Genomic DNA, 23,758 nt, shown 5'->3' on the forward strand with positions numbered 1-23,758 from the left:
TTTATATTAGTTTTTAACAGTTTTAAAGCAACAATATATGATAATTGAATGGTATAAATAAAACATCCTTCCTCTTACATAATATAGATGTATGATAAAGTTAACTAATGTTAGCTAATATAAGATAAGATTAAAATAGATCTGTAGTTGTGTTCATTAATGACTGTGTCAACTGCTTTGACAAACAATCGACCAATCAGAGGCCTGTAGGCGTTGTTTACAATATTGACGTCGTAAGTGCAGTTTATGTGATTCTTTCTGCAAACAGACTGTATATAAAGATGGACGCTAGAGTAGAGCCAAAGTGTCTTGAACACCAGTGGCTGGCTGCTGTACGGGTAATACTATATCTGCCTCCTCCATGTTAATGAATGGGACATGGGCCAAAACTAAAAAGTAAAAATACAGACAGCATCAAATGTCTGTCATTGTAGCTGGTTTTTCTCATACTGATCTATGTTCATTTGCTATTTTTTTTTTCAAATTTTGGGGTTTTAATTAGTTGTTTGCTGCGATAAATAAGACTCAACAGATCTGAGACCAACTCCTGATTGGTTGAATGTGTGTATCGGCGCAACTTCAATACCGCGGCTCCATCCCTTGATCTCATCTGCGCCCTCTGTTTCCAAATGAGGCCATTAGCCCAAGAAATATTAGCATTAGTCTCTGCAATATTTTGACTAGTTTTCTGGATAGTTGGAGGAAACAGAGGTGTGTGATTTAAAAGTGTATGTTTCAGTCCCATTCATAATGTTGGGTGCATGTATTTCTGTGAGAAACCTTCAAATACTGCCAGGGAAAAAAGGTACATTTCCGGCATGGTCACTTAGAAAAAGTCTTATTATTGGTTCCAGTCACACAACTGGAGATGCCAGCACACTCAATAGGAAGCGGCTGTTTTTCAGCAGTTTCCAGCGTTCTTTTGGAAACTGTAAATTCTCAACAATGGGATGAAAATCGGCATGGACAGCAGTCAGGAACATTAATGACTCACTTGATACAAACTCTTCCTCCCAGAATGCATATTCATAAAGTTAACTCATGGCATGGAGGACAGCTAGCTACCCCTGCATATTTTGAAAGAAAACAAGTGGGAGTTAAACCTTCACCTACAACCCCCCCTCTCTGTGGAACAAGGTCTCTGCCAATATACTATCTCTGTGTTTATCTTCACACTCAGGACCCATTTATTTAATACTGCAGGGGCTGAATTCGCCCCCCCCCCCCCCCTTCCAGCCATTCTTTCCCCTCGATTTCCCTCTCTGCAACATGTATGACTTTTTTCCCTGCTTGCATGTGTTTTTGAGAGCATACACACTGCTGGTGTATGAATGAATCTGGCTTAGTTGAACATAGATAGATTTCACCCTGAACTCTGGTTGAGCTGCAGGAGTTATTCTCTGGTGCTGCGAGCTCTGATTCTCTCACATGTTAATCTGATCAACAAGATGGCAACGTACCAAGCTGCCCCCTTCATGCAGAGCAGCTCCAGCGTGGTGGGTGATGGGACGATGACGTCAGGCTGCGAAACCCTCTGATCCTCACTTTAAACGCACCACGCTTGGCTGCAATGCACAAGAGCTCCTCTCTCAGCCAAACCATTCTCTGAACAGCGTACAGCCTAAGGGGCTCGGTCACGGGAAGTCTTTATTAACTTGTGAAGGAAACGTGCACACAGCACTCCTTTTAAGGACAGTGCGTGTTTGGATGACTTGCAGGTTGAGGCCATTTCATTCAAGGGCTAAACTCCAGGGATTCTTGGTTTGAATGGAAAAAAGCTTTTTAGCTAAGTGATGACTGGGTTCAGCCTCTCAAAGGTTGGGGTTATGTGTGTTTACTAAGACTAATGGAGACAACTTGAAATTGAAAGTATTTACAGTAACTGCAGCACATTAAAGACGTCCTTGAAAATAGACAAGACTGTTAGTGCAACTCAGTGTGTATCTCTCTGCTGTATTGACTGGATGTCAAACCATACTGTAGCAGCTGCTCAGCTCTGAATAGGTTAGCAGATGTTGGGACGTTTAGAATGACAAACTACGTAGGAGCAGGAAAGAGTATCATTGCATTGTTTTTAGCTAGAAACCTTTTTTTGAAGAGGTCAACTATAAACAGCTTCACTCAGTCAGTGAAAACGATCCCCCTCGCTCCTAAATCTCTCTCGTCTCGTGTCATGACAGAAAGATCAGAGTCTTTACATGCTTCGCTTTGACACCACGGCTCCTTGAAACAACAAAACATTCATTCTTAAATCTGGACATTGCCCAGCCTCATATTCAACAGTCTATTGGTTTGATCCTCTCTTACTTGATTGAGCCGGATCCTTAGTCTACTGGTGTTGGCAGTGATGGGATATTAAAAACAATCTTAATTCCTTCTTCAAGGACATTGTCAAGGACTTCTGAGTAAGACTGAATGCAGCTGCATCTCAATGTGGTGATTTTGACTGTTAAAGTCCTCAAGTGCCCGTTCTATTGTTTTGTTATATTAGCTGTGCTTGCTTTCATTTCCTGTGTCCACTCATGGGCTGTTCTGTTCTTTAGTATTAAATACTCTTTTGGGAAGCAGCCGAACAAAACCAGACACTGACATATTCCCACCATATAAGCTGATATTGTGAACCTATCCGCAAATTAAATAAAACAAAATTTCATATTTATCATATTCAATACTTCTACGTCATACATACCCAGCAGACACAAAGTGACCTAATCATTTATTCGGAATCATGTTTGTGGCCTCCAGGCAAATCTAGGTCCAACAGTCCCTCCCTTATTTTCTATATTTTGGTCTCCGCCGTCTCCTTCAACTGATCGTTTAGGGAAAACAATTCCACTATGTTCAGTATAGGTAGACACTAACATTATCTGCCTGCCACTTGGTCCAGGGCATGTGAAGCACAGTCAGTGTATCAGAGCTGCTTCACTGAAAACAGCTGTAGCAGTGGTGAGAGTGACCTAAAGCAGTAGGTTGCAGGCTGTACAATCAGGCTGTTGTGGTCAGTTTTCTAATCCTCAACTAAACTCCAGATGAGGGTGATGAATTGCTCTGTGTCTTGTTCTTTCATTTCTGTTTTGGGGGAAATATCTGGCTGTTTAGTTTACAATGTCAAACCTCACTTACATGTCTTTCTCATAAAGATTTGTTGAAAGCATCATTGACAGTTTTGTTTTCACTTTATATGGATAAATAACGGCCAATAAATTGTTTTCAGAAATTGTTTGACTCCTTAGTATCGGTATCTGATTTGGAGCCCAAAAGTCCATATTAGTCGACCTTTTCCGTGAAGCTCTTTAAAACCTTAATGAACTGCAGATTTAGAAAAAATGTCTTGTCCAAAACAATTACACGAATCCGTGAAAGTAACAAGTCTGGGAAAGTGTTACTAATGAACCAAAAATGCACTTAAATACCTTCATCCTGTCCAAACCCAAATACATCTGAGTAATATGAAAACGCTGCACTACCAGTCATACCAAATGTATGCAGTATGCCTTTGAAAAGCAGTTCCCATTCAATATGAGCCATGTTTACTCCAACCCCTGGAAAATCTTTCAGTCTGTCTGATGTTAGTAGGAGACAGTGATTCTCAGATGTCTGTCCAGCCTCAGGCACCGGGCCGATAAATCACACACTTCACACACTCGGCAACCTGTTGTGCATAAAGACACACACACTGTGCCCGAAAAACCAATTGAACTGACAGGGCATTTCAGCAGAGAGAACAGTAGAGCTCAGGGCTCACTGAACTGTGTCTAGTACAAAACAACCCCAAATATGTACTTATAACTGAAAGCTAATCCAGGGATGGTTCTGCTTATTAAGGTCATTTAGTTAGATATGAAAACAAATGTGTGGATTTACAGAACATTGAGCGTCTTTGCCATATTTTCAACTCTTGCACAAATAAATCTAAACCTCTTCTGACTGACAGTGAGAACCCTTCACTTGTTTCTGTGGCACTTGGTCAAGATGGATACATACATCTTTACATCAGACTTGCTGCCATAGTGAAAGTGTGAGTCTCTCATATGATCATGAAGTTTGAATGATTCTCAATTTCCCCCAGTTTTTAAATCACAACTGTCAAATTTGTTCTCACTTCTTCCTTGATTTGTGTCAGTCATCAGTCACTGTTAATGCCAGTATTGACAATAGTCCCTAGTTAGAATTCTCCTTGAATATACAACATGTTATTTCAATTGCTCTGTGTCTCTCAGTGAAAACACTAACAATAGAATAGAGTTTGATGAAGTGGTGAAGCAGCGTGGGATCATGGGAGATGCTGCCATTGCTTGTGAAAATCCACCTGATGGGACCCAGGCTCAAATGATGCTCATGGATGACATAATGTATCAAAGTAAAAAAAAAACAGCCGACTAGCTATCAATTTGTTTTTTCTTCCTCATCTGCTGTTTGCACCGGGAGTTATAGCAGAGACAGACAAAACTAAAGGAGACACAGATAAGATGCAATTAAAAGGCGACCAAAATGAAAAGACCCGTTATCTTGAATAAAAGTGGAAATGTCATTGTTGGAAACATTCTTTGGATAATGTAATACAGTCGAGAAAATATATAGAACATGTCTAGTCATGTTCACAAATTTTAATTTGACAAATTATATCTTCAGTGTCCCATGGAAAAAGAGAAGCATCACAAAGAAACCTTTAGCTGCGCTGCTGTTCATTTTCAAAAACACAGTTTTGAGGAGAACAATTTCGGGCCGCCATTGTCATGAAAATGTAAATCAACCAAATCCTTACCGTGAGCAGAGTGTTGGTAGATAGGGCCGCGTGCTTTAACCTCTCCCATGAGTATTCGCATATTTCCTCCCAGCTAAAACAGCGGAGCACCATCACGTAACTGACAGGAAACGTATACCATCTGCACTGTCACATGCAAAACATTTATTTATCCACACTACCTGCTGTGCACACACCAACTCTCAGTTAGATGACTCTCCCTCAATAAAGATCCCAAGGGAGCAGATAAGGAGATATGCACCTCGGAGAGTGTCTTGAATTTACTGCTTTTTTAAAACAATGGTCACGTAAACACAAATTACAGGAAACTTTTACTGCCTCGCATGCATCATGAAGAAAGCATTCAACATTTGACCCTTGGACAGTTAAAACCACAGCTGGGATTTATAAAGGAGGAGAGAAAAGGTGCCTCACTACCCCCAGTGGAAATTGGCATATGGAGTAGGTTTACGGCTGAAACATACCTTATTCATCAGCTTGTTCTTTTTACTGCTTACCATCAACGACTTGATTTACTGCCAACGCGAACCAAAGCTGCATTAGTGCAATATCTGGAGCTGAAATCAAGCCTGGTCCAGTAAATACACTGATGTGTTCCCTCATATCTCGGTTCCTCCTCACTCAGCTCCCACACTGTGATCTTCTCGACATTACTTGTGTCTCTTCTATTTTCACTCTCATCTGAGGGAATTGCACGGCTTTACAATTGCACATGACCCTAAAGTTGAGCTGTAGAAATTCAGGGGCAGACGTGGAGATGGATTGGTCTAAAAGGTCCTGCATGCTAGGCTTTTCGTTTCCCAAATTCTTGACCCGGGGTCTCCTGTCATCTATTATCTCTAAGCCCCTAATGCACCCATTGTAACCTGACTGATGAGTGTGGAGTCACCACAAGGACACATGCACGCGGTCCCTTGAGAAGCAAAACAGAACTTTGAGGTGAAAGAAAAAAGGAAGAATCCAGATGAGGTCCTTTTAAGGAAGCAGCTCTGTGTTTTGAGAAGCGGGAACAAGGTGGATTTAGACACCATTTAAGTCCGTGTTATGTTTTTGGAAATAATGGGGAGAATATTAATACTACCACCGCAAATAACAAGAGCTTTCGCAAAAATGTCCCACTCAAATACATAGCAGGAGGTAAATATAGCGCACTAAGTAGCAAATATGGAGCAATTTGAGGCAAAGTCTTACTGGGTTTGAACTCTTTGGACCGAAGGCATCAGGATTTTGTTGCCATTTGAGACGAACAACAAGCATCTGAAGACTTCCTGTCTATGAGAGATGAACTACCCTCAACATCCCGACAAAGATTCTTTCTGTGTAAACAGGAAGCTCGTAATCTGTGCTCTTGTTCAAAATATTAAAGAAGCACAGTGAAAGAAGGAGGAGGATTCCTCTACAGAAGGTCACAGCTGATGAATCCTGCACCACATCCTGTCATTTTAAATAATACTACTTTGTAATTGCAGGCTTTTGTTGTTGTATTATATAAAGCTCAGAAGAAAACCACCCGCTGGTAGATGAGACAGCAGCAGCTCAGATTGTGCAGTTTTTTAAATATAGTTCAGTGTGTTTGAGTCCATCCTTGTGACAGAGGAAGTCTCCACATGCTTCCTTCAGCTGATTTCATCACTGAGCCCAAAATCAGAAGAATTTTTGTACACGTCTGTTGTTGTTGGATCTTTTGTTTTAGACAAAGCCTCTGATAAAAACTAAAAACACAAATTTGTCAAATCCACCTGATTTGTACGGGAAGGTTACATCGCTCCCGCCTATAAACAAATTTCCTCTGTATATATTTGCTCCACTTCCTGTCTGGTGGATCTCGCCCAATTTTACAGGAAGCAGAATTTGATGCTGACGCAACGTCATACGCTAATATTAACAAACGGGTCAAGCAGAGGGAAATGACGGCGGTGGAGTCAAAGAGAGGTGGTCATGGAAGCGTTGTGGATGGCTTTTGATGAAGCAACCTTTTGTGTTAACTTGGTGTGGTTGAGCACAGGCACCATCACATTATCACATTCTGACCACATACATGTTTAACCGGGAAACATGGAGAGAGAAGCTCTTTCACTGTGGCCACCCATTAAGCTGCCTCGCAATGACATTGTGGATCAGCGATGCGGCCGAGGGACTCTGGAAACTTTTCTGCCCGGCATGCTTTGCTGCCAAAATCAACAAGTCGTCAAATCTGCCCAACCTCTGGTCACGTCTCGATAAAAGCAACAGCGACGGATTTACTACGGCGACAACAAAGTAGAACTAAGTCTAACGAGCAGCCATAACCACAAGTAATACCGCACTTCCATTTTCAGTGCAAATTCATGAACTTCACGAGGAATCGGATTTGTTTTACTGTAACAAAAGCCTGTCGGAGTCTGTGCTCTCCCAAAACAAGCCTGTGGAACTGTTGAATGTTCACTCTGGCATGACCATGTAGGGAAATCCTGACCAAAATATTACCCCGAGCTAAAATTAACCTGGGTAGCTCTTCCTTAGTGTCCAGTTTATACTATCAACATACCTGCAGACCAAGCATTCAGACGAACGTATCTATGTCGCAGCGTCTATGACATTTTACACTTGATTTATCTTCACAGTGCACCCCTCTATTATTTTTGTAATACATTTTTTCATTGTGTTCTGTATAAATACTGTGGGTGCTGCCATGTGTAATAGAAGACAGCTGGGTTTCATTAACTCCCTGCTATATACTTTCATTGTATCAGCTCTCTTGGCCCGAGCTAAATGAAACCAGGGGAACAGCATCAAGGGAATTGCACGTTTCTATTGAACTGTAAGGAGGCAGACAAAGCCGGCAGTGTGGCAGCGGCCCAGCTCCGGGTTTCCACGTGCCAGACACTGCTCTGGGACTCCGGTCTGTCTTTGGATTTCAGTGACAGGAACTCCTGTTTTTACTTTGCTCTCCAGAGCTTCCTGTTTGTCTGTCGGGATCAGACTTGGGTCAAACAGTAAGTGTAAACGATTATTCACGTTCTTCTGGCCTGACTTTGAGGACCAGATTTGTGGATTTAACCACATAACACGCCTCAAATGATGTCATGCAGGCTGTCAATCACTGATAAGAGTATTACAGTGTCTGTGAATTACATCATTTTGATCGTACAGATCTTTTTATATTGTCGTTACATGGTGTGAGCCACCGCTCCCTGTCTGGCACTGAATACACTGAGGGAAAGCAACAAGTAAAAAATCTGTTAAAACAGTTTCCCCTTGTTTGTTTGTTTGTAAGCAAGAGTACAAAAAACACAACTGAACGGATTTCTATAAAACTTGGTGGAAGGATGCAGTATGGGCCAGGAAGTAACCAATTAAAGTTTGGTGAGGATCCGGGAATTTCTTTTATCACATTCTTCAACATTGCGAAAGAGTTACTCAAGACTTTCAATGTTTTCCCAGAAGGTGATTCATGGATCAGGCTCCTTTAGGCACATTCGTCAATGCCAATTAAATCAATCTCTTCAACATTATCTGTTTCCGATCAAATCAAATTCCAGACCTAGAACCACGACAGACTCAAGCTACAAACATTTATACAAACGATTTGTTTCTCAATTTGTCGTTTCGTCAGCAAAATCTCAGAAAACTGGGAAAAGGGGCTTTTCATGATTTCCCAAAGATCTAGTTGACGTTGACAATCACTTCTCACGCCTGCTCAAGGATCTAAGACCCAAACAAAGTCAGTTTTCAATGATAAAATTAGTTAGCATAAGAGAAGCTACAACTGGGGAATATTTGCTTAAAAAGTTGCAAAACGAGATATCTGACGATGTTGACAGTGCAGTCTCTTGTACATAATCGATCATAGAATGGAGTTCTCACTGCATGCAGTAACATAATCAGCTCGTCCAGGGGACCTTGTCCCATCTCGGGCCCGATTGCCCTCTTTACCTAAGCTTTTGCCACACCCCTGGCTGTTACAGCTGAAATTCTGCCCAATTTCAGAAATTACCATTTGTGGATACAAGCAGCATGTTAGATAAGCTGAAATGACATTAATGAACTTGATAATGCACCAAAACACAGGAGAGATGTATTCTTTATAAATTGCAAAAATGCAGTTTATCATTTGTCTTCCCGGATTTGTTTTTTTAACACCATATTGGATATAAAACTTTGATTATCCAGCCAATTGAGCCCAAATTAGCCTTAAACATTATTGCCTTCCAACTTAATTTCCAGAGATAATCCTACAAGTATCCTGGTTCCTCATTTTACTTCATAGAACATAATTTCTCCATCAACCCGCGCTGAAACTCTCATGCAGTGTTGTACTCAAATCCAACATGTCTGCATAATCTAATTTTTCCATTCAGTCAAAGGCAACTGGAGACTTGCAGATGCCATAAATGCATTTAGCTCTCACAAATAGATATTCATCCTGCAGATGCCTCATAACAACAGCAGTCTTCAGAATAAAGTTTGATGGAGCTTTAAATACTCCGCTGGTGCCAAGCGAGCGTTCGCGGGGACATGAGATATATGGGACACACACTCAGTGGGATATAGGCCAGAGGAAAGTGAGCAGGATACTTTACATGCTAAATTAAACAGACAACTGTTACAGGCAGGGCCCAGGCCGCCTATTTTAGCTCCTCCACGGAGACCGTGCTGCATCTACAGCGCGGCATCATGCCACTCGTGACCACAAATGGAAGTGGCTCTTGGCACGAGTTCAAGGCTCACGTGTGCTGCGACCGCTGGGGGACAAAACACGTCCACGACGATGGATGAACCGCCAAAAATGTAAACAAACCATGAGTTGCGATCTAGGAAAAAGTGCTGGACGTCCAACAGAGGAATACTTAAACCGTGCTTACCGAGACGGGCGATAAATCAAAGTGGAGTGAGCTGTAAAATCCAGCCTGCAGCCAAAGTGCATGTGACACAATTGATAAGGAATGTTTTATTGTTTGGAAAAAGATATACAACACTCTGTAATGTTGACATTACACCTGCTGCACTGGTAAACTATGAGATCCACTGATAAACTCCACTTCACATAGAGTATGCATAGTATAGATTATGATCTTTTTACTTTCACCAAGGACGTTATGTTTTCATCTGTTTGTAGTTCATCTGTTTTGTTTTCAGTTAGAAGGATTTAAATAAATAATAAATACATTTTGTGGATGGTTGGGTTATGACCGAAACATGTAGAAACCCGGATTGGTGCAGATCAGGAGGCAGAACAGGACTTTCTTACATTTTCTGTAACATTGCGTGATAAGCATTTCCGTTGATTTCTCAGAAAACAATTTGTATATGTGCAATTTGGTGAAGATCTAATGAAAAATTTAAATGTAGTTAATTAAAATGTGGTTTCATAAAGGCACAGTTAGGCCTTGGTGGAGATATGTCCTGAGAGTTTTATTAATCTGTGCTAGAGTCTTAAATCTTTGGATGACGTTAATCCTCATTTCCACCAACTATTATAGTGTAAATGGTAAATGGACTGCATTTATATACAGTGGCACCTTTCTTGTCCTAGTTGGTACAGTGGTTAGCAGTGTTGCCCCACAACAAGAACGTTCTTGGTTCAAAATCCCTGTTTGGCCAGGGGTCTCTCTGTGTGGAGTTAATATGTCTGCTAATTGTTAATTGGAGACCAAATTGTGCGTAGTTGTGAGTGTGAATGGTTGTGTGTCTCTGTATGCTCGCCCTGTGACTTGCCGGTGACCTGTTAAGGGTGCACCCCTTCTCTTGCCCAATGTCAGCTGGGATTGGCTCCAGCTCCCCTGCACCTTTCAAAGACTTGTCTCTAATGAATAGTCTTAGTGACTATTCAAAGCGCTTTACAATACAAGTGAGTCTTTTCTATCACACATTCACCCAGGGGCAATGGATCAGTGTCTTGCCCGAGGCCACTTGGAAAAACCGACCTTCAGGTTAGTAGACGACCCACTCTCCCTCCTGAGCCACAGCTTTTCCAGGTTTCTGTTCTCACTGCCACTATAATAAAGTTCAATTACTGAGGTATCCGCTTGCACGTGAATAATTCTACAAACATTCAATCTATTTCACTACAACTGCTTCGCCTCACACAATAACATGGAAAACCAAACCACACTATGGCACACCAACTAAACAGAATTACTTAAAACAACACATTCAACTGAGGAATTTCCCCCAAACAGTTGATGATTCGATTGCTAAATGACTCATTTCCATCTCACGCACAGCACCTCTGGTTATCGGAGCCCTAATCATTCTTCAGTCATCACTTTTAGGAACTATTCTCCCTAATGTGAGCTACAACCCAAGTAAAGAGCCTGCGTGGAGTTTATTTAGCTATAAATAACCAAACAAAGTCCATCTGGAGGGGCCGGTATGCTGTCAGCCGTTGCCAACGAAAACATGTTTAAAATGATCAGAAGGACTTGCATAATTTCAGAAGGAATTAATCCAGGACAAAAATGTTAGGATTGAACTTTTACCTTCTGAGCTCTGCGAATGTTTCCTGATAAATTCTTTGTGTTCTCGACGGTAGATGATTTACTGAGTGGCCTGTCCAGCTTTTTACTCGATGTCAGATGGTTTCAGATCAAGCAAAAACTACATTTAAAAAAAGTGCATTATTAACTTTGCTGTTTCGCTGAGGTCCATAAAAAGTGTTTAATTTAAAAAAGTCAACAATCGGGGGGGTCGACAGATGGTCAGAGCAGTAACAAACGTGAGCGTGGCTCAGAATAGCTCGTGCCTCATGCCTCCAGCGGCCCCTCACGCATCAGGGCCTGAGCAATCAACCCTGACGTGAGGGTTTTCCATCAGCAGTGCCAGCACGCAGCCCCTGTTGACACAACAGCAGCCCACCGCCCTGCTGTGACGCCGCGGCCCTGTGTTTTTCACTGCATGTTTCAGCTGTGAGCAGGGAGGAGGGGGCGTTCAGGCCACCCCTTCCTCTCCCCCCCACCACCCCCTGCCACCCACCCTTAAAGATGGCAGGCAGCTGGTTCCCATTAGCATACCTTTACTAGGGAATGGGAAGAACTGGCTCATATGGGCAGGACACGAGAATATAAATGATGCAACTGGTCAGGCAGACGTGACCCGAGACAGATGTGAGACTGATTATGGTGATCCTTCCTTTCTTCTGTTATCACGATAGGTCACTACTTTTCATACATAAACCAGTCATTCAGCCCGTAAACACGTCTGGCAAGGTTGTGATTTGGGCACCACACCTTCAACATCCTGTGTGGCTTCTCAGGGTTTGGTAGCTCTGGGAATCTCGCTTTTGTTTTTTTTGCTGCTGAGCAGGTGGAATGTTTAGATACATGAATACATACAGTGAAAAATAATCCTCACGGCTGCAGCTGCACTTCATACTTCATACTTCATCAGTCAAGGCCAATCCCAATATTCCCCCAGAGGACAGCTGTAATGTTGTCTGTATGAAGTCAGCCCTGAAAATGCTCGTCATCTGTAATTGTAAATATTTACAGAGTATTTAAAGTATAGTTTAGCCTTTTGGGATATATATTTATTTGACTTATGGCAGAGACCTTTGAGGGCATGGGGATCCACACTAATACAGGTTATTTAAGAAACAAATTCTGCATTCAGGCCTCTTGTCCATACGTGAACAACGTTTATACCAATGCCTTCCATCAAGTCACAGCTTAAATTTAGCATCACTGCAACAATTTACAAGCAGGTTTCGTCCTCGCTCAACATGACTTGGACCACAGCATTCTTCCTCAGTATTTGACGGAGCAGTGATGTAGATTTTAACACTCCCTACTGGCATCCTTGGTTGAGCATTTGTAGATGGAGGGGAAAATATCTGCAGTAGTGCAGAAAAGACTTTAAACGACAAGGTTAATTAGCATATTTGTCTCTTTAATATAAAGCTTAATTCAGGAGATAATTGATGTAGGTTTATGTAAAGACTGGAAACATGGAGAAACAAATTCACTTTGTTTTGTACAAAGATAACAAAAATAAACCTGCTGGAACCTTTAAAGGTCACTAGTTATATCGCATTTACTTAATTCGTACTAAGTATGCTAGCCCAGAAAGGTGCAATATATAGCTGCTCACAAAACTTTACCTCTAGACAAACTTTTCATCGTTTCCAGTCTTTTTTCTAAGCTAACCATCTCCCACCTCCAGCTTCATAGGAACAGACATAAGGATGGCATCATTGTTTTATTTCCCAGAATTTCCCCAATAAACGACCTTCTTCTTTAACGACATCCAAGTGCAACTTTATCCAGCAGCATAAGAGCCTCAACTAACCAACATAGCTGCAAAATACGGCTCCTCACTGAAGCCGTTGTCTGCCTGATTGATGGCACTTAAAGTTTAAGTGTGTTTATCTCACCGCCAGGAAGATGCCACAGATAGGTGGCAGCTACGAGGAAAGACTGAGCGGAAATTTTCTCGCCCACCCACAAACCTGAGGGTATTTGGTTCAAGTGTTGAAATGTCCGATTTACTTTGAGTAGAAACTCCACTAAACATGACTTAAACCCTCCTGTTAATGTCCTTTGTGTTGAAACTTAAATGAAGAGAGGAGAAAATTGCGTTTGAAAGGTGCCATGCAGTTTTAATGTCTGGATAAACACAATCCAGGCTCTGCTGAATTAACCTTGATACTGGCGTGTGTGATGTGCACTCATTACAGTCTGAATGGTTGAAGGAAGAGAGGCAGGCCCCGTGATGACAGCCCCCCCCCCCCCCACAGTTCGCAGCTCAGCCTCCCACGGTGAAAGTGACTGGAGAGGACCGTTAAGAACTCAAGGGAAATTTACAGGCCTGCAGCGGGCCTCTGTATTACAGGAGGTGATACATGCATGGTGACCTCAGGACGAGGACCCTCTGTGGCCACTCGACCTAATCACAGAGGAACACAATGGAGGGACTGTGCAATGACAAAGAAGAATCTGTGTCCTGTTTCTGCAGAGCCACAAATGAGCAGCATGGTTTCACGAACCGCCAACTGCCTGACTGTTACCTTTAACCTAACCCAGCAGGGGGACACAAATAACTTCCCAGCAGAGGCCTGCTCATCTAACGCCTTCGCTCTTACATCACTATGGCTGCTTTCAGACGTATGGGATGTGTGACGGTCCTTCCAGCATCTTGACATTCAAATATTTTCCTCTTGTTTTTAATCTGTGTAAACATTTTAGATGTAAACATTAAGACTACATGAATAAATAAAGATGAAAAACAGAGCACATAAGCAAAAAAGTCAAATCACTGATCCACGCTGCAGAGTGAGAGCACTCAAGGTCGTGGGAAACGAGCGGACGACCCAACACAAGCTCAGCAGACGATCTACGCGTACCTTGACGTAGGCAGTGTAGGGCTGGCACTGCTCCCTGTTGATGTCCAGGCTGAGCTGCTGGCTCATCTGGCTGATCTGAGATCCACTGTGAATGAAGTAAACCCGCGATGGCTGGCTCTTCTGTCGCTTATCCACATCAGCCGTCAAGTTGTACAGCAGCTCTGAAAAGAGACAGAGACGCTGTCACACGCGACATCGGCCGACAGCAGCCGCTCACTCAGCGGAGATAATCTTGAAGTATGGAGGGTTTTGGTTTTCTGCTAAATGTGATAAATGATCTCAAGTGCTGTCAAATTAGAGTGAAGATGGGATGTTTCCTGGTCAAATCATCTGATATGACTTGAGATTAACAGGAGCTCTTTGTTCTGTGTTGCCTCAGAAAATTTGAAGCAATTTCAGTCAATTTAATGTAATTTCCTCGTAGGTTTCCTACTGTGATGAATTTCGATTTCATCTGAAGTTCTTTCATCTACTGAAACGTAAACTATTTGTAATAATGTTAGCTCATGCTAGGATGGATACTGACAAAGTGCTCTATATTTAAAAATAGGCCTTTTGTGCAGATATTTCGGTAGCTTAAGGTAAGCAGACAAGGATTAACCAAAAAAGGAAATTCATTTTCCAACTGGTAGAGCAGAACTTCTATTGCTGTGAAAGAAAACATCTCAATAATTACATTCCTGCAGGTTCCACCCCTGGCTTAAGTGACGCTGAGACACAAAATCCATTTTGAAATGAGAAATCATGAGCATGAAGTTAAACATTACTAATGTTTCCGAGAAACCCATATACGGGCCTCTGGCCATTGAAACCCAGTTCTCTGAATGAATCAGCCTCAGTTTGTAGTAATTGCTTCAAGAGGGTGTCATACTGTTAAAAGAGTGGGAGGGGTGGTGCACACACTCCAGTCGGACCAAAGCCTACTGTTTCCTCCCTCCAACAGAGGGAACGCCATGAGCTCACTACAGAGGAGGCAAAGCAAGGTTTCATTATGGGAGTCACCAAACACATAGTGCTGCATTTTCCATGGCGTTTGCCAGACGGCTAAACAGAGAAGCTTTATTCCTACGAGCCGGGATGTAGTCATTATGTAACAGCAGGACTCCTGCTCCCCTGGGGGCGGCTCCGGGTGACCACACCTAAACACTGGAACAGGACTGCACCTCAGCCATCAACAAGCACCGCACCCAAGAGCCAGTAAGCAAAGGCTGAAGGGCGAAATATCGGCCATAAGCAGTGACTGTCAACGACAGCCAAGGTCTAACCACACTGAGGGTGTGACCCTATGATCATGCTCACACATTTTCCTCATTTAAATGACCGTCTAAACGTTATGAATTTCACTTTAGCATTAATGCTTCTGCAGGTGCATGATAGAGCAATGACAAGTGACTGGTGAGGTTTTGAAAATCACTTTCAAAATTCACTGTGCCAACAAGAATTAGAACTTCAGTATGTTTGGACGCTGGTCACCAACAAATAGTTAAAGTGTTTTTTACATTTCAGGAAAGATATACCGTGGTCTTTACAAGCCCAAGCATCTCGAATCTCGATTGCCACCTCTTCCATATTAATGGATGGGACATGGGCCAAACTAAAAAGTCTAAATATATATAAATATAATAAATTTTTCTCAAAGATGGTTTCTGTCGGTTTAGGTATCACACTTGAGTATTTACAGTAGTTTTTTTTTTTGATTGTATTGTATTGATTTCCCGCAAAACAAGGGCAAAAATAGGGTGAAATGCAATGATTGACAGATGAGACTGACTCATGATTGGTTCTCCAAAATGCTCAAGATGATGGTGTTTGTATTCAGAATATTTAGGATAGTGGGAGAAGGTGGAGACATAGCAATTATATTAATATACACACTTTGGGCGGACTGACAATATTAGATACAGTAAATAAAATTCTAAATTAGAGATTGTTGGTATATTTAACTTTTGAGAGAGCCAAGCTAGCTGTAACCCTTAGCTTACAGTCTTTATGTGATAAAATTATCCTGAATGATAAGAATAATTAGCAAATTATCCAATATATTAAACAATATTTCTTTAAACCCCAACTTAAATATGAATTAAGGACTTTCTATCACAGTGGCCGGCATGTTTCTTCATCTCTTCTCTATACCTATCTGTCCGGGCAGCTGTCTTCCCCGGAAGCGCAAGCAGACGGTAGCGTTGAAGCAGTTCAGGTTGTGGTGGCCCTCGTGGCACTGCGGCACCGAGATGTTGATGGAGACAGGGAGGAAGATGGAGACGTCCACTGTAATGACAGGCCGGGACCTACGACCACATCAGCCGCCACAGGAACACGATGTGGGAGAGATCAGACATTTAAATGACTCGTGCGAAGTAGAAAAAAAACAGGTCTGTGTCCAAGAGTTCGATCCAGTCCCTCACCTCAGCAGCACCACGCTATCTGCCATGAACGCTCCAATGGTGACATCTAGAACAAACACATGAGCATGATGGATTAATAAGCGACCACAAAGAAGATATGATCTGCTGACAGCACTCTTTACACTTGCAAATCCCAAACAATGCACAGAGGTCTTTAACTGTCATGCCGGCTCGGGCTGGAAGTCAGCTGTGGAATGCAGTAAACAAGATGCCTCTGTCACGAGTCTGAAACTCTGCACTTACAGCACAATGAGAGCCTGAAGCCAGGAGGGTGCAAAAACTAATATTTAATCATCCTTTTTCTGTTTGTTATGTTTTTACTCAATTTTCCTGACGCCCCCTCTTCCAGTATGAGATGACTTCACCTGCGTAACCGTTGCCGTCCATGTCCACGTTGCCGGAGATTGACTGGCCAAACATCTGCAGACCAGGGTTAACGCTGCGCCCAGACAGTTTCTGCAACAGATGATACCAGCCTTCAAACAACTCGTGAGCCAACACGGACACAAGCACATTGTGTAATGTGTTATTTTTCCTATGGGTTCGTTTGTTTTTTTCATACATAAATCATTGCTTTTACAGACTTGTAAAAAATAACACATGTGGTATCTCAGCTTGGCATTAGGACTGTAAACAGGGGGAAAGAGCCAGCCTGGCAGTTTCCTGAGCTCAATTAATTGATGTATTATATCTTGTTTGTTTAATATGAGCACGAGCAAGTGTAAAAGAGACAACTATTGGTTTTACTAAAGAGAGAATAACATCATGAGATTTCTTTGCCTACTACTAAAACACACTATGACACTAGTGCTGCTTTTAGCCAAATGCATTTTCCAGGAATTTTCCAGGAATTTTCAAAGGGGTGTCTTTGTGAGAACACACACGTATGAATCAGTTGCGTTATATATTTTCCAGAACTTTTCCTGCCTTTCCCCGAGAATACAATGCTGTTTCTAACATGCATCAAACGCAAAACTGAAAAATACCAGAAGAATACAACTACCTCAAATAAAAAAAAATATGAAATGCCAGGTAAAAAAAGAGCTCTACACCTAGAACACGCAGACGAAAATGTCAAATTGGAAAGATGAGAGTTTTGGTGATAAGAAAATGTCCCAGGAGTTGTCTTACCATTGAGTACTTGCTGATTATTCCAGTGGCGTCCCCGTGGTAGATATAAACCGCTCCCCCGTAGTCGTCCTCTTTAGGTGCTCCTATGGCTACGTCTAACAAATAAAGGACAAAAAGTGTTTCTGTGTAAAAGCTGGAACAGAAATGAATGGGTACACAAATGACTTTGTGTGTTTGTTGGGATGTGTACACAAGCCTTCATTAAGCCTGGGCCAGTGCCTGGGAAACAAGCTTTTACAGTTAGACTCTTAATAGACAATTATGTGATTTTAGTGGCAATAAAAACGTGTGCGACCTCTGAGAAAGTGGAAACAAGACTATAAAGTGCTGGCGAGGGCAGTGAAACAACGTCTCCTTATCCCATTTCCACAAAGTCCATATGTAAACGTTCTTTTTATAAACCAACACACTTCCACGCCATGCGGTGCAGCAGAAACTGTAGAAGAACCAAAAATATCCGACAACAATCAACTCATTCTGTGGAAGTAGAACTATACAAGTCTTTTGTTGTTGGTGAAACCGAGTGTATAATATTATTTCTACGGTAGTTCTTTCAAATTAAATGGCAGCAGTTGAACTATAAATAATAGTTGCAGTAATCGAGCATGTCTGGCTCCTTCGACACTTTGAGAGTGATGAGTTACGAGATGAGTTGTACTTCCCAGCTGCCATCTTTCCCTACACACACACACACACACACACACACATACACACACACACACACACACACACACACACACTGTGCCAGGCTGCAGGCCTTGAGGCATATCTCACACGGAGATGAAACCAGGCAGCAGCTTCCAGCTCCCAGCCTGAGAGGGACGCCAAGTCAAATCACCGGGGAACCAGACAGTGTAAATGTGGGTCTCCGTGTGTGATACTAATTTGGATTTAATCCGGATGAACCCGTGCACACCCGGGCACCAGAGGGCAACATTTCCTACAGATCCCCTGACGGAGCAGGGTTATCAAAACAAAATGACGGCACCTACTGGGAAACTCAGCCAGCCAGCGTTTGCCTATTGGCTAATGTGAAGAATATAAAGTGTGAGACTTTATTACTCCCAAGAATACAGAGGAAATGGTTTTGTTGCATGAGTACGGGACAATAGCACCGACCGCTGTTACAAAGTGGTTGCCTTTGCCTGGGTTGTAGCTTCATAGACCACTAGAGAGCCGTAACAAGCTTTATACCTATAAAACACGGCCCCCGACTTTGTTTTGACCTCTCACCAGTGGCTAATAATAGTCTGCATGCCCACAGATACTTCAGGACAATGCCAATTGTTCTGCATCTTGGGAATGTTTTGAAACTTTTCCTTCAGGGACACTTATTTTGTGCAGCAGACGTTGACGTTGGAAGGAGACTTTTCAAAACATTCAATGGTTGTGGTACTATACAAGTCATTTGTGTTAACTGGAATGAAGCATGTTAAATCCACAATGTGCTTATTTTCCTTCTTTTCCTTATTTCCTATTTCATTTATAATCTCCTGACCACTAAAATTATTTTTGTTATGGGGGGGGGGGTGTCATGACCCACAGGCTGGTCTTTAATGTTGATCTACAGTTTGTGCGTATGCCTCTGCGTTCTGTTTTGGACTCGGCTCGTACCATTAGATCCTCGTGCAGAGACCTGCTATCTGTCCCAGACTCTCCCAGAACCTTTGCAGTCAGAGCTCAGAGGCTCTGGAAATATTTCCCTGACGAAATAAGTTCGGCTGAAACAATAATTGGTTTTGAATCCCTCCTGAACACTTACTTTTATCCTGATTTTACCTAAATTTTTGCACTGGCTTCTATCTTTCTGAGTCGGTCATACCTTGATAACCGTTCAATATCGGAGACATGATATCTTCCTATTAATAAACTTTGAATAAACAGGCGACCAGCGCTTCACAGCAGTGACGGCTGGGACTCATCAAGGTAAGTGATGTTGCGTACCGAGTGGAGCTTCACTGATCTTTTAATCAACAGGTGAAAAGCTCTTTTACTGTCTCACAAGAAAAATTAAGCAATAGTGGGATAAAATGCTTAGAATAATACAGCATCTTCATGTATATGGATTCACTGATGTAGCAATGTGATAGTCGAAATATAATTACGAATTATAGAGTTTTAAAAGTGTCACTTTGTACTGACCTTGATACCCATCGTCATCTATGTCTCCTATCGCAGCGATGCATTCTCCGAAGTGAGCATTGAAAGCACTGTCACCGGTTAAAACACCGCCCTCCTCCATCACTCCCTGAGAACAGAAGCAGGGGAGAGAAGAGTTTATACAGAGCTCACAGAGGAAAGAAGAAAGGTCCTACAGTTTCCTGCAGCAGTGAAATTACTGCAGCTTCTCACAGATAAACTGATTTGGCCGCGGCTGCAGACAGTCAACTTTTATATAAACAATTTCACAACCAAACAGACAGAGAGTCCTGCTATAACTCATAAATATAAGCTGCACACACAGTAGCTCTGTTCTTAGTCGGTTACATTATCTCACTGCTGAATCACACATTGTACAACTGTTTTATTCTATGAAAATGATAATAAATACAGGAATAAATCAAACAGGAGCAAAGCTAAAAATCAACAGTGTGCGAATAGTAACAGTTCCGACATGTACATCAGCGTGGAGAGAGACAGAGAGAGACTGCAGCAAGTCAATCTGTGCGTCAGGGTATCAAGTTCCCCGCTGACCCACAGATCCCACTCACGTTGCCCTTGCTGAGGTACACAGACACCTGGCCCTCATCCCGGAGCTGGCTGTGCATGGGTGCCCCCACCAGCAGGTCCGACAGGCCGTCCTGGTTCAGATCAACTGCACACAATGAGGAGCCAAAGTAAGAGCCCATCTGGAACCAAGCCGAGCCACAGAGCAATGGGTCAGATCACAGACACGTCTCCTTCAGGTTAAACATCAAAAATATACCTTCTCGCTTTACCCCCTTGAATAGAAACATACATATACTGAATATATATATATATATATATATGCATGTATGATATATATATACAAATTAAAAAATATATATACACAACATATGTCTTCAAGCTTTCATCCAGGAAAAATCGGGGCATCATCACAATCATTCATCATTAATCACAGAAAGGAGACATATTGTCCTTCCAACCTTAAATCAGATATAAAAATAAAGAAGAACTAAAAGTACACGTGCTGCTCACGTCTCCCTGCACTGCTCACATCTTGTGTCCAAATCAAGACAATAACCTGCGTCTTTGTTACCTCTGCCAAGGAGGTTATGTTTTCACCCCTGTCCGTTTGTGTTTGGTTTGAGTTTGAACAGGATAACACAAAACTTGGTTGAAGGATACAGAATGGGTCAATGAAGAGCCTATACAATTTTGGCCCAGATCCAACTATTCATAGATTTCTATGTGTGTGTGAAACTTGGTGCATCTTGATTGAATCCAAGGGGACTGGTGGGCATTGGCAGAGGTTTGCTTTCTACTGAGTGACACTCTAGTTTACTCTGAATGAGAAGCATTAGCCACCTCCCTGGCTGTGTTTTCTGGCGAGTGTGTTGCTTCTTTAAATCACTGTTACTGTATTAAAGCGCTTAAAGGAGAAATAAACACAGCAGCTCGGACAACAAAGCAATTACGCCGCTGTGTCTGTACTGTATCTTAAGAGCTGACTACACAATCCCTGTGGCGGATACGGTTAAAAACAATGCTGTTGTACTGTTCCTAGCAATAACCTCAGTGCAAAATATGTGCTGCGTAATGATTAAAAACAGATATGAGACGAACCACATCCGAGCTCATACCATTTTCCCTGAGGCCTGAAAACTCTTCACCAGAGACCCACCGTCGATCTTGAAAATGTAAACCTGTGTCGGAGAAGAACGAAAACAAAAAAATCACTGCAGCAACCAACAAAGGACTTCATTTCGACCGCTGGAAATGAAGAGAAGAGATGAAGTTCCTACTTTTCCACTGCCGCTGTGCTGGGGCGCCCCTGCAGCTATGTCTATCACATTAGGAGAGGAGAAGTGTCCCGCTGTCACAGCGTAGCCTGCAGACACGGAGAGTAATCACTGACAGATCCTTATATATTACACCCTCAACACAAAGAGTTCCTCAGTGACTGTCTCTTACCAAGGTAGCTGTATCTGTGGGAGTCCACGTCTTCTTTGTTTGGGCTGTAGAAAGAGTCCGAGGTCAGGTTGTACACCTTGATGGTCCCGGTCCAGTAGTAGGACCCCGGTGCCCCCATCACCACCAGCTCCTGACAAAGAACAAACCCAACATTCATTGAGTTTCACCTTCCGTGTGCCTGGCCTTCTGAAGAGGGAGGGGAAAAAAGGGAAACCCTGCTGGGTGCAGGTCTGGTTACCAGTGGCCACAGACTGGTTTGTGCTATCTGCTCTAGACCACATCTCCAGACTTGGCATGCCAGCTGAAGCTTTGATGTGACGAGAACTTGGGAGCAGACTGACGGCTGTAAAATTAGCTGTTCACGACTTCTTCTTCTTGTAAAGGGCCTAAGCCGTGACTATTAGGATGCTCTGTTTCTGCTGCGGCCAATAAAAGGTGCTGTGTTCCCACTGGAGCACGTCTCGTCACCACCGAGACCTCCCGCTTCACACACACAACTGAGGAGAACGCAGAAAGCGACCTGACTCAGCAGGATGCGTTCAAACATCTGGGCACCACCAGGCGGGCGGCCCACGGTTCAGACAAGGATACGGTTTAACAGTTGGACATCTTTTCTTTAAATTCCCCGCATTCTTTTCTAAGGGGGGGGGGGGGGGTCATTCAAATACTTTAACAGACCAACAGTGACATTCTCAGGCGGCGAAAGAAGAAAGTGGGTGTGAAGATTTCTCTCTGGTTTTAAAACAGTGGGTTCATTGTGGAAGCCAGCGTCTCCAGGACCTTTTCTCTTGGAAGACAAATGTCTTTTTACAGCCCCCTCCACCTGACGACTGTTGGAGCAGATTTGAATAAGAAGGCGAACCCGGGAATTCTTATTTTTATGGAAATGAATGGAGGGATGTAAATAAAAGTGTTACCATTAATCTGCAGATTTTTCACAATTAATCATCTGGACTCAGATAACAGTTAAGAAATGTTAGTTTTCCAAAGTAAAAAGAAATGTGTTTAAAGGTCTTGTTCAATCTGTCCTACAGTTCAAAATATTCAGTTTACATTACTAAAACCGGAAAAGATACATAAGTGGAGTTTCTTTAATTTGCTTTAATGGATTGAATGTTTTTGAGGAGTTTTCTGCTCAGTGACTATTCAATTCACTTTTTTTCTTTTCTTGACTTTAACAAGAGGTGAACTTAAAAAGCTGAACTAATAATGTAATGTAATATAATTAAATCAAACCTCAATAAGTCTTTCTCCCCTTAAGGGCCATGTCCAAGCCCCAGGACACATTTTTACATTACTGTAATTTGAGACTTCAAAAAAAGGTCTTTGCAGAACATGCTGCACATGAGAAACATCAGGAAAGAATCATAACGCTAATGTAGAGAAAATAAAAATGTCTAATGTGATCAAATTTACATGTTTCACATTTTTATTTATGCCTAATATGCATTTTTTTTCCCTTTCAAACTAAATTTGCTCAAAAAAACTCTCAGAAGTTAAAACTATTTGACCTTCCTCTCGCCCTCTCTGCTCACTGCACCAGCTGCTGCTTACAGACAAACATGTGAAAAGGTGTTTTTCAAAGATACATAAAGGTTAATACAAAACCAATAATGAGTCTGTGCTTTAGAAATAGTCATATATTCTTGAGCACTTGAATCGCGCCAGAGTTCAGGTGAGGCCTCTGTAGTGTTTGTGCCTTTGTTGGTCTCCAGAGCGCTGACTAACGTGTACGTCTGACTGTAAAATTCAGAACAAGGAAGGAAAGAAATTCCCCTCAGCTCCATATATAAAATCTCTGAATATCCTCAGAAAACCAGAGAGTCAAAGTCAAGAAGGAAAAAAAGGTTATTTGAAACATCAGGCATGTGACAATATTAACGGAGAAAAATTAGTCTCCACATAGAAAGTAAAGAATATGAGAAAAAGCAATACTTTCTTTCAATACTTGATATGAAAAACGCAAAGAACAGAACATGAATGAAGCTGTGACTGTACTGCTGCATTCACCAAACAGTGATC

General features: G+C 42.2%; 1 protein-coding gene across 1 annotated transcript in view; it reads right to left on the reverse strand.

Annotated features, from left to right (window-relative positions):
* Nucleotides 1–23,758, reverse strand: part of itga9 (integrin, alpha 9) — a 53,051-nt gene that overhangs the window by 22,197 nt on the left and 7,096 nt on the right. The window contains exons 6-15 of the mRNA XM_053435838.1: nucleotides 21,737–21,866; nucleotides 21,568–21,653; nucleotides 21,406–21,468; nucleotides 20,332–20,469; nucleotides 19,763–19,868; nucleotides 17,621–17,715; nucleotides 16,855–16,945; nucleotides 16,490–16,535; nucleotides 16,218–16,372; nucleotides 14,085–14,245 (exon numbers count right to left, since the gene is read on the reverse strand). Coding sequence (XP_053291813.1) covers nucleotides 14,085–14,245; nucleotides 16,218–16,372; nucleotides 16,490–16,535; nucleotides 16,855–16,945; nucleotides 17,621–17,715; nucleotides 19,763–19,868; nucleotides 20,332–20,469; nucleotides 21,406–21,468; nucleotides 21,568–21,653; nucleotides 21,737–21,866 — 1,071 coding nt within the window. The remainder of the gene's footprint in view (nucleotides 1–14,084; nucleotides 14,246–16,217; nucleotides 16,373–16,489; nucleotides 16,536–16,854; nucleotides 16,946–17,620; nucleotides 17,716–19,762; nucleotides 19,869–20,331; nucleotides 20,470–21,405; nucleotides 21,469–21,567; nucleotides 21,654–21,736; nucleotides 21,867–23,758) is intronic.

Source organism: Pleuronectes platessa, chromosome 12, assembly GCF_947347685.1.
Source record: "Pleuronectes platessa chromosome 12, fPlePla1.1, whole genome shotgun sequence".
In the NCBI taxonomy this organism is placed as follows: domain Eukaryota; kingdom Metazoa; phylum Chordata; class Actinopteri; order Pleuronectiformes; family Pleuronectidae; genus Pleuronectes; species Pleuronectes platessa.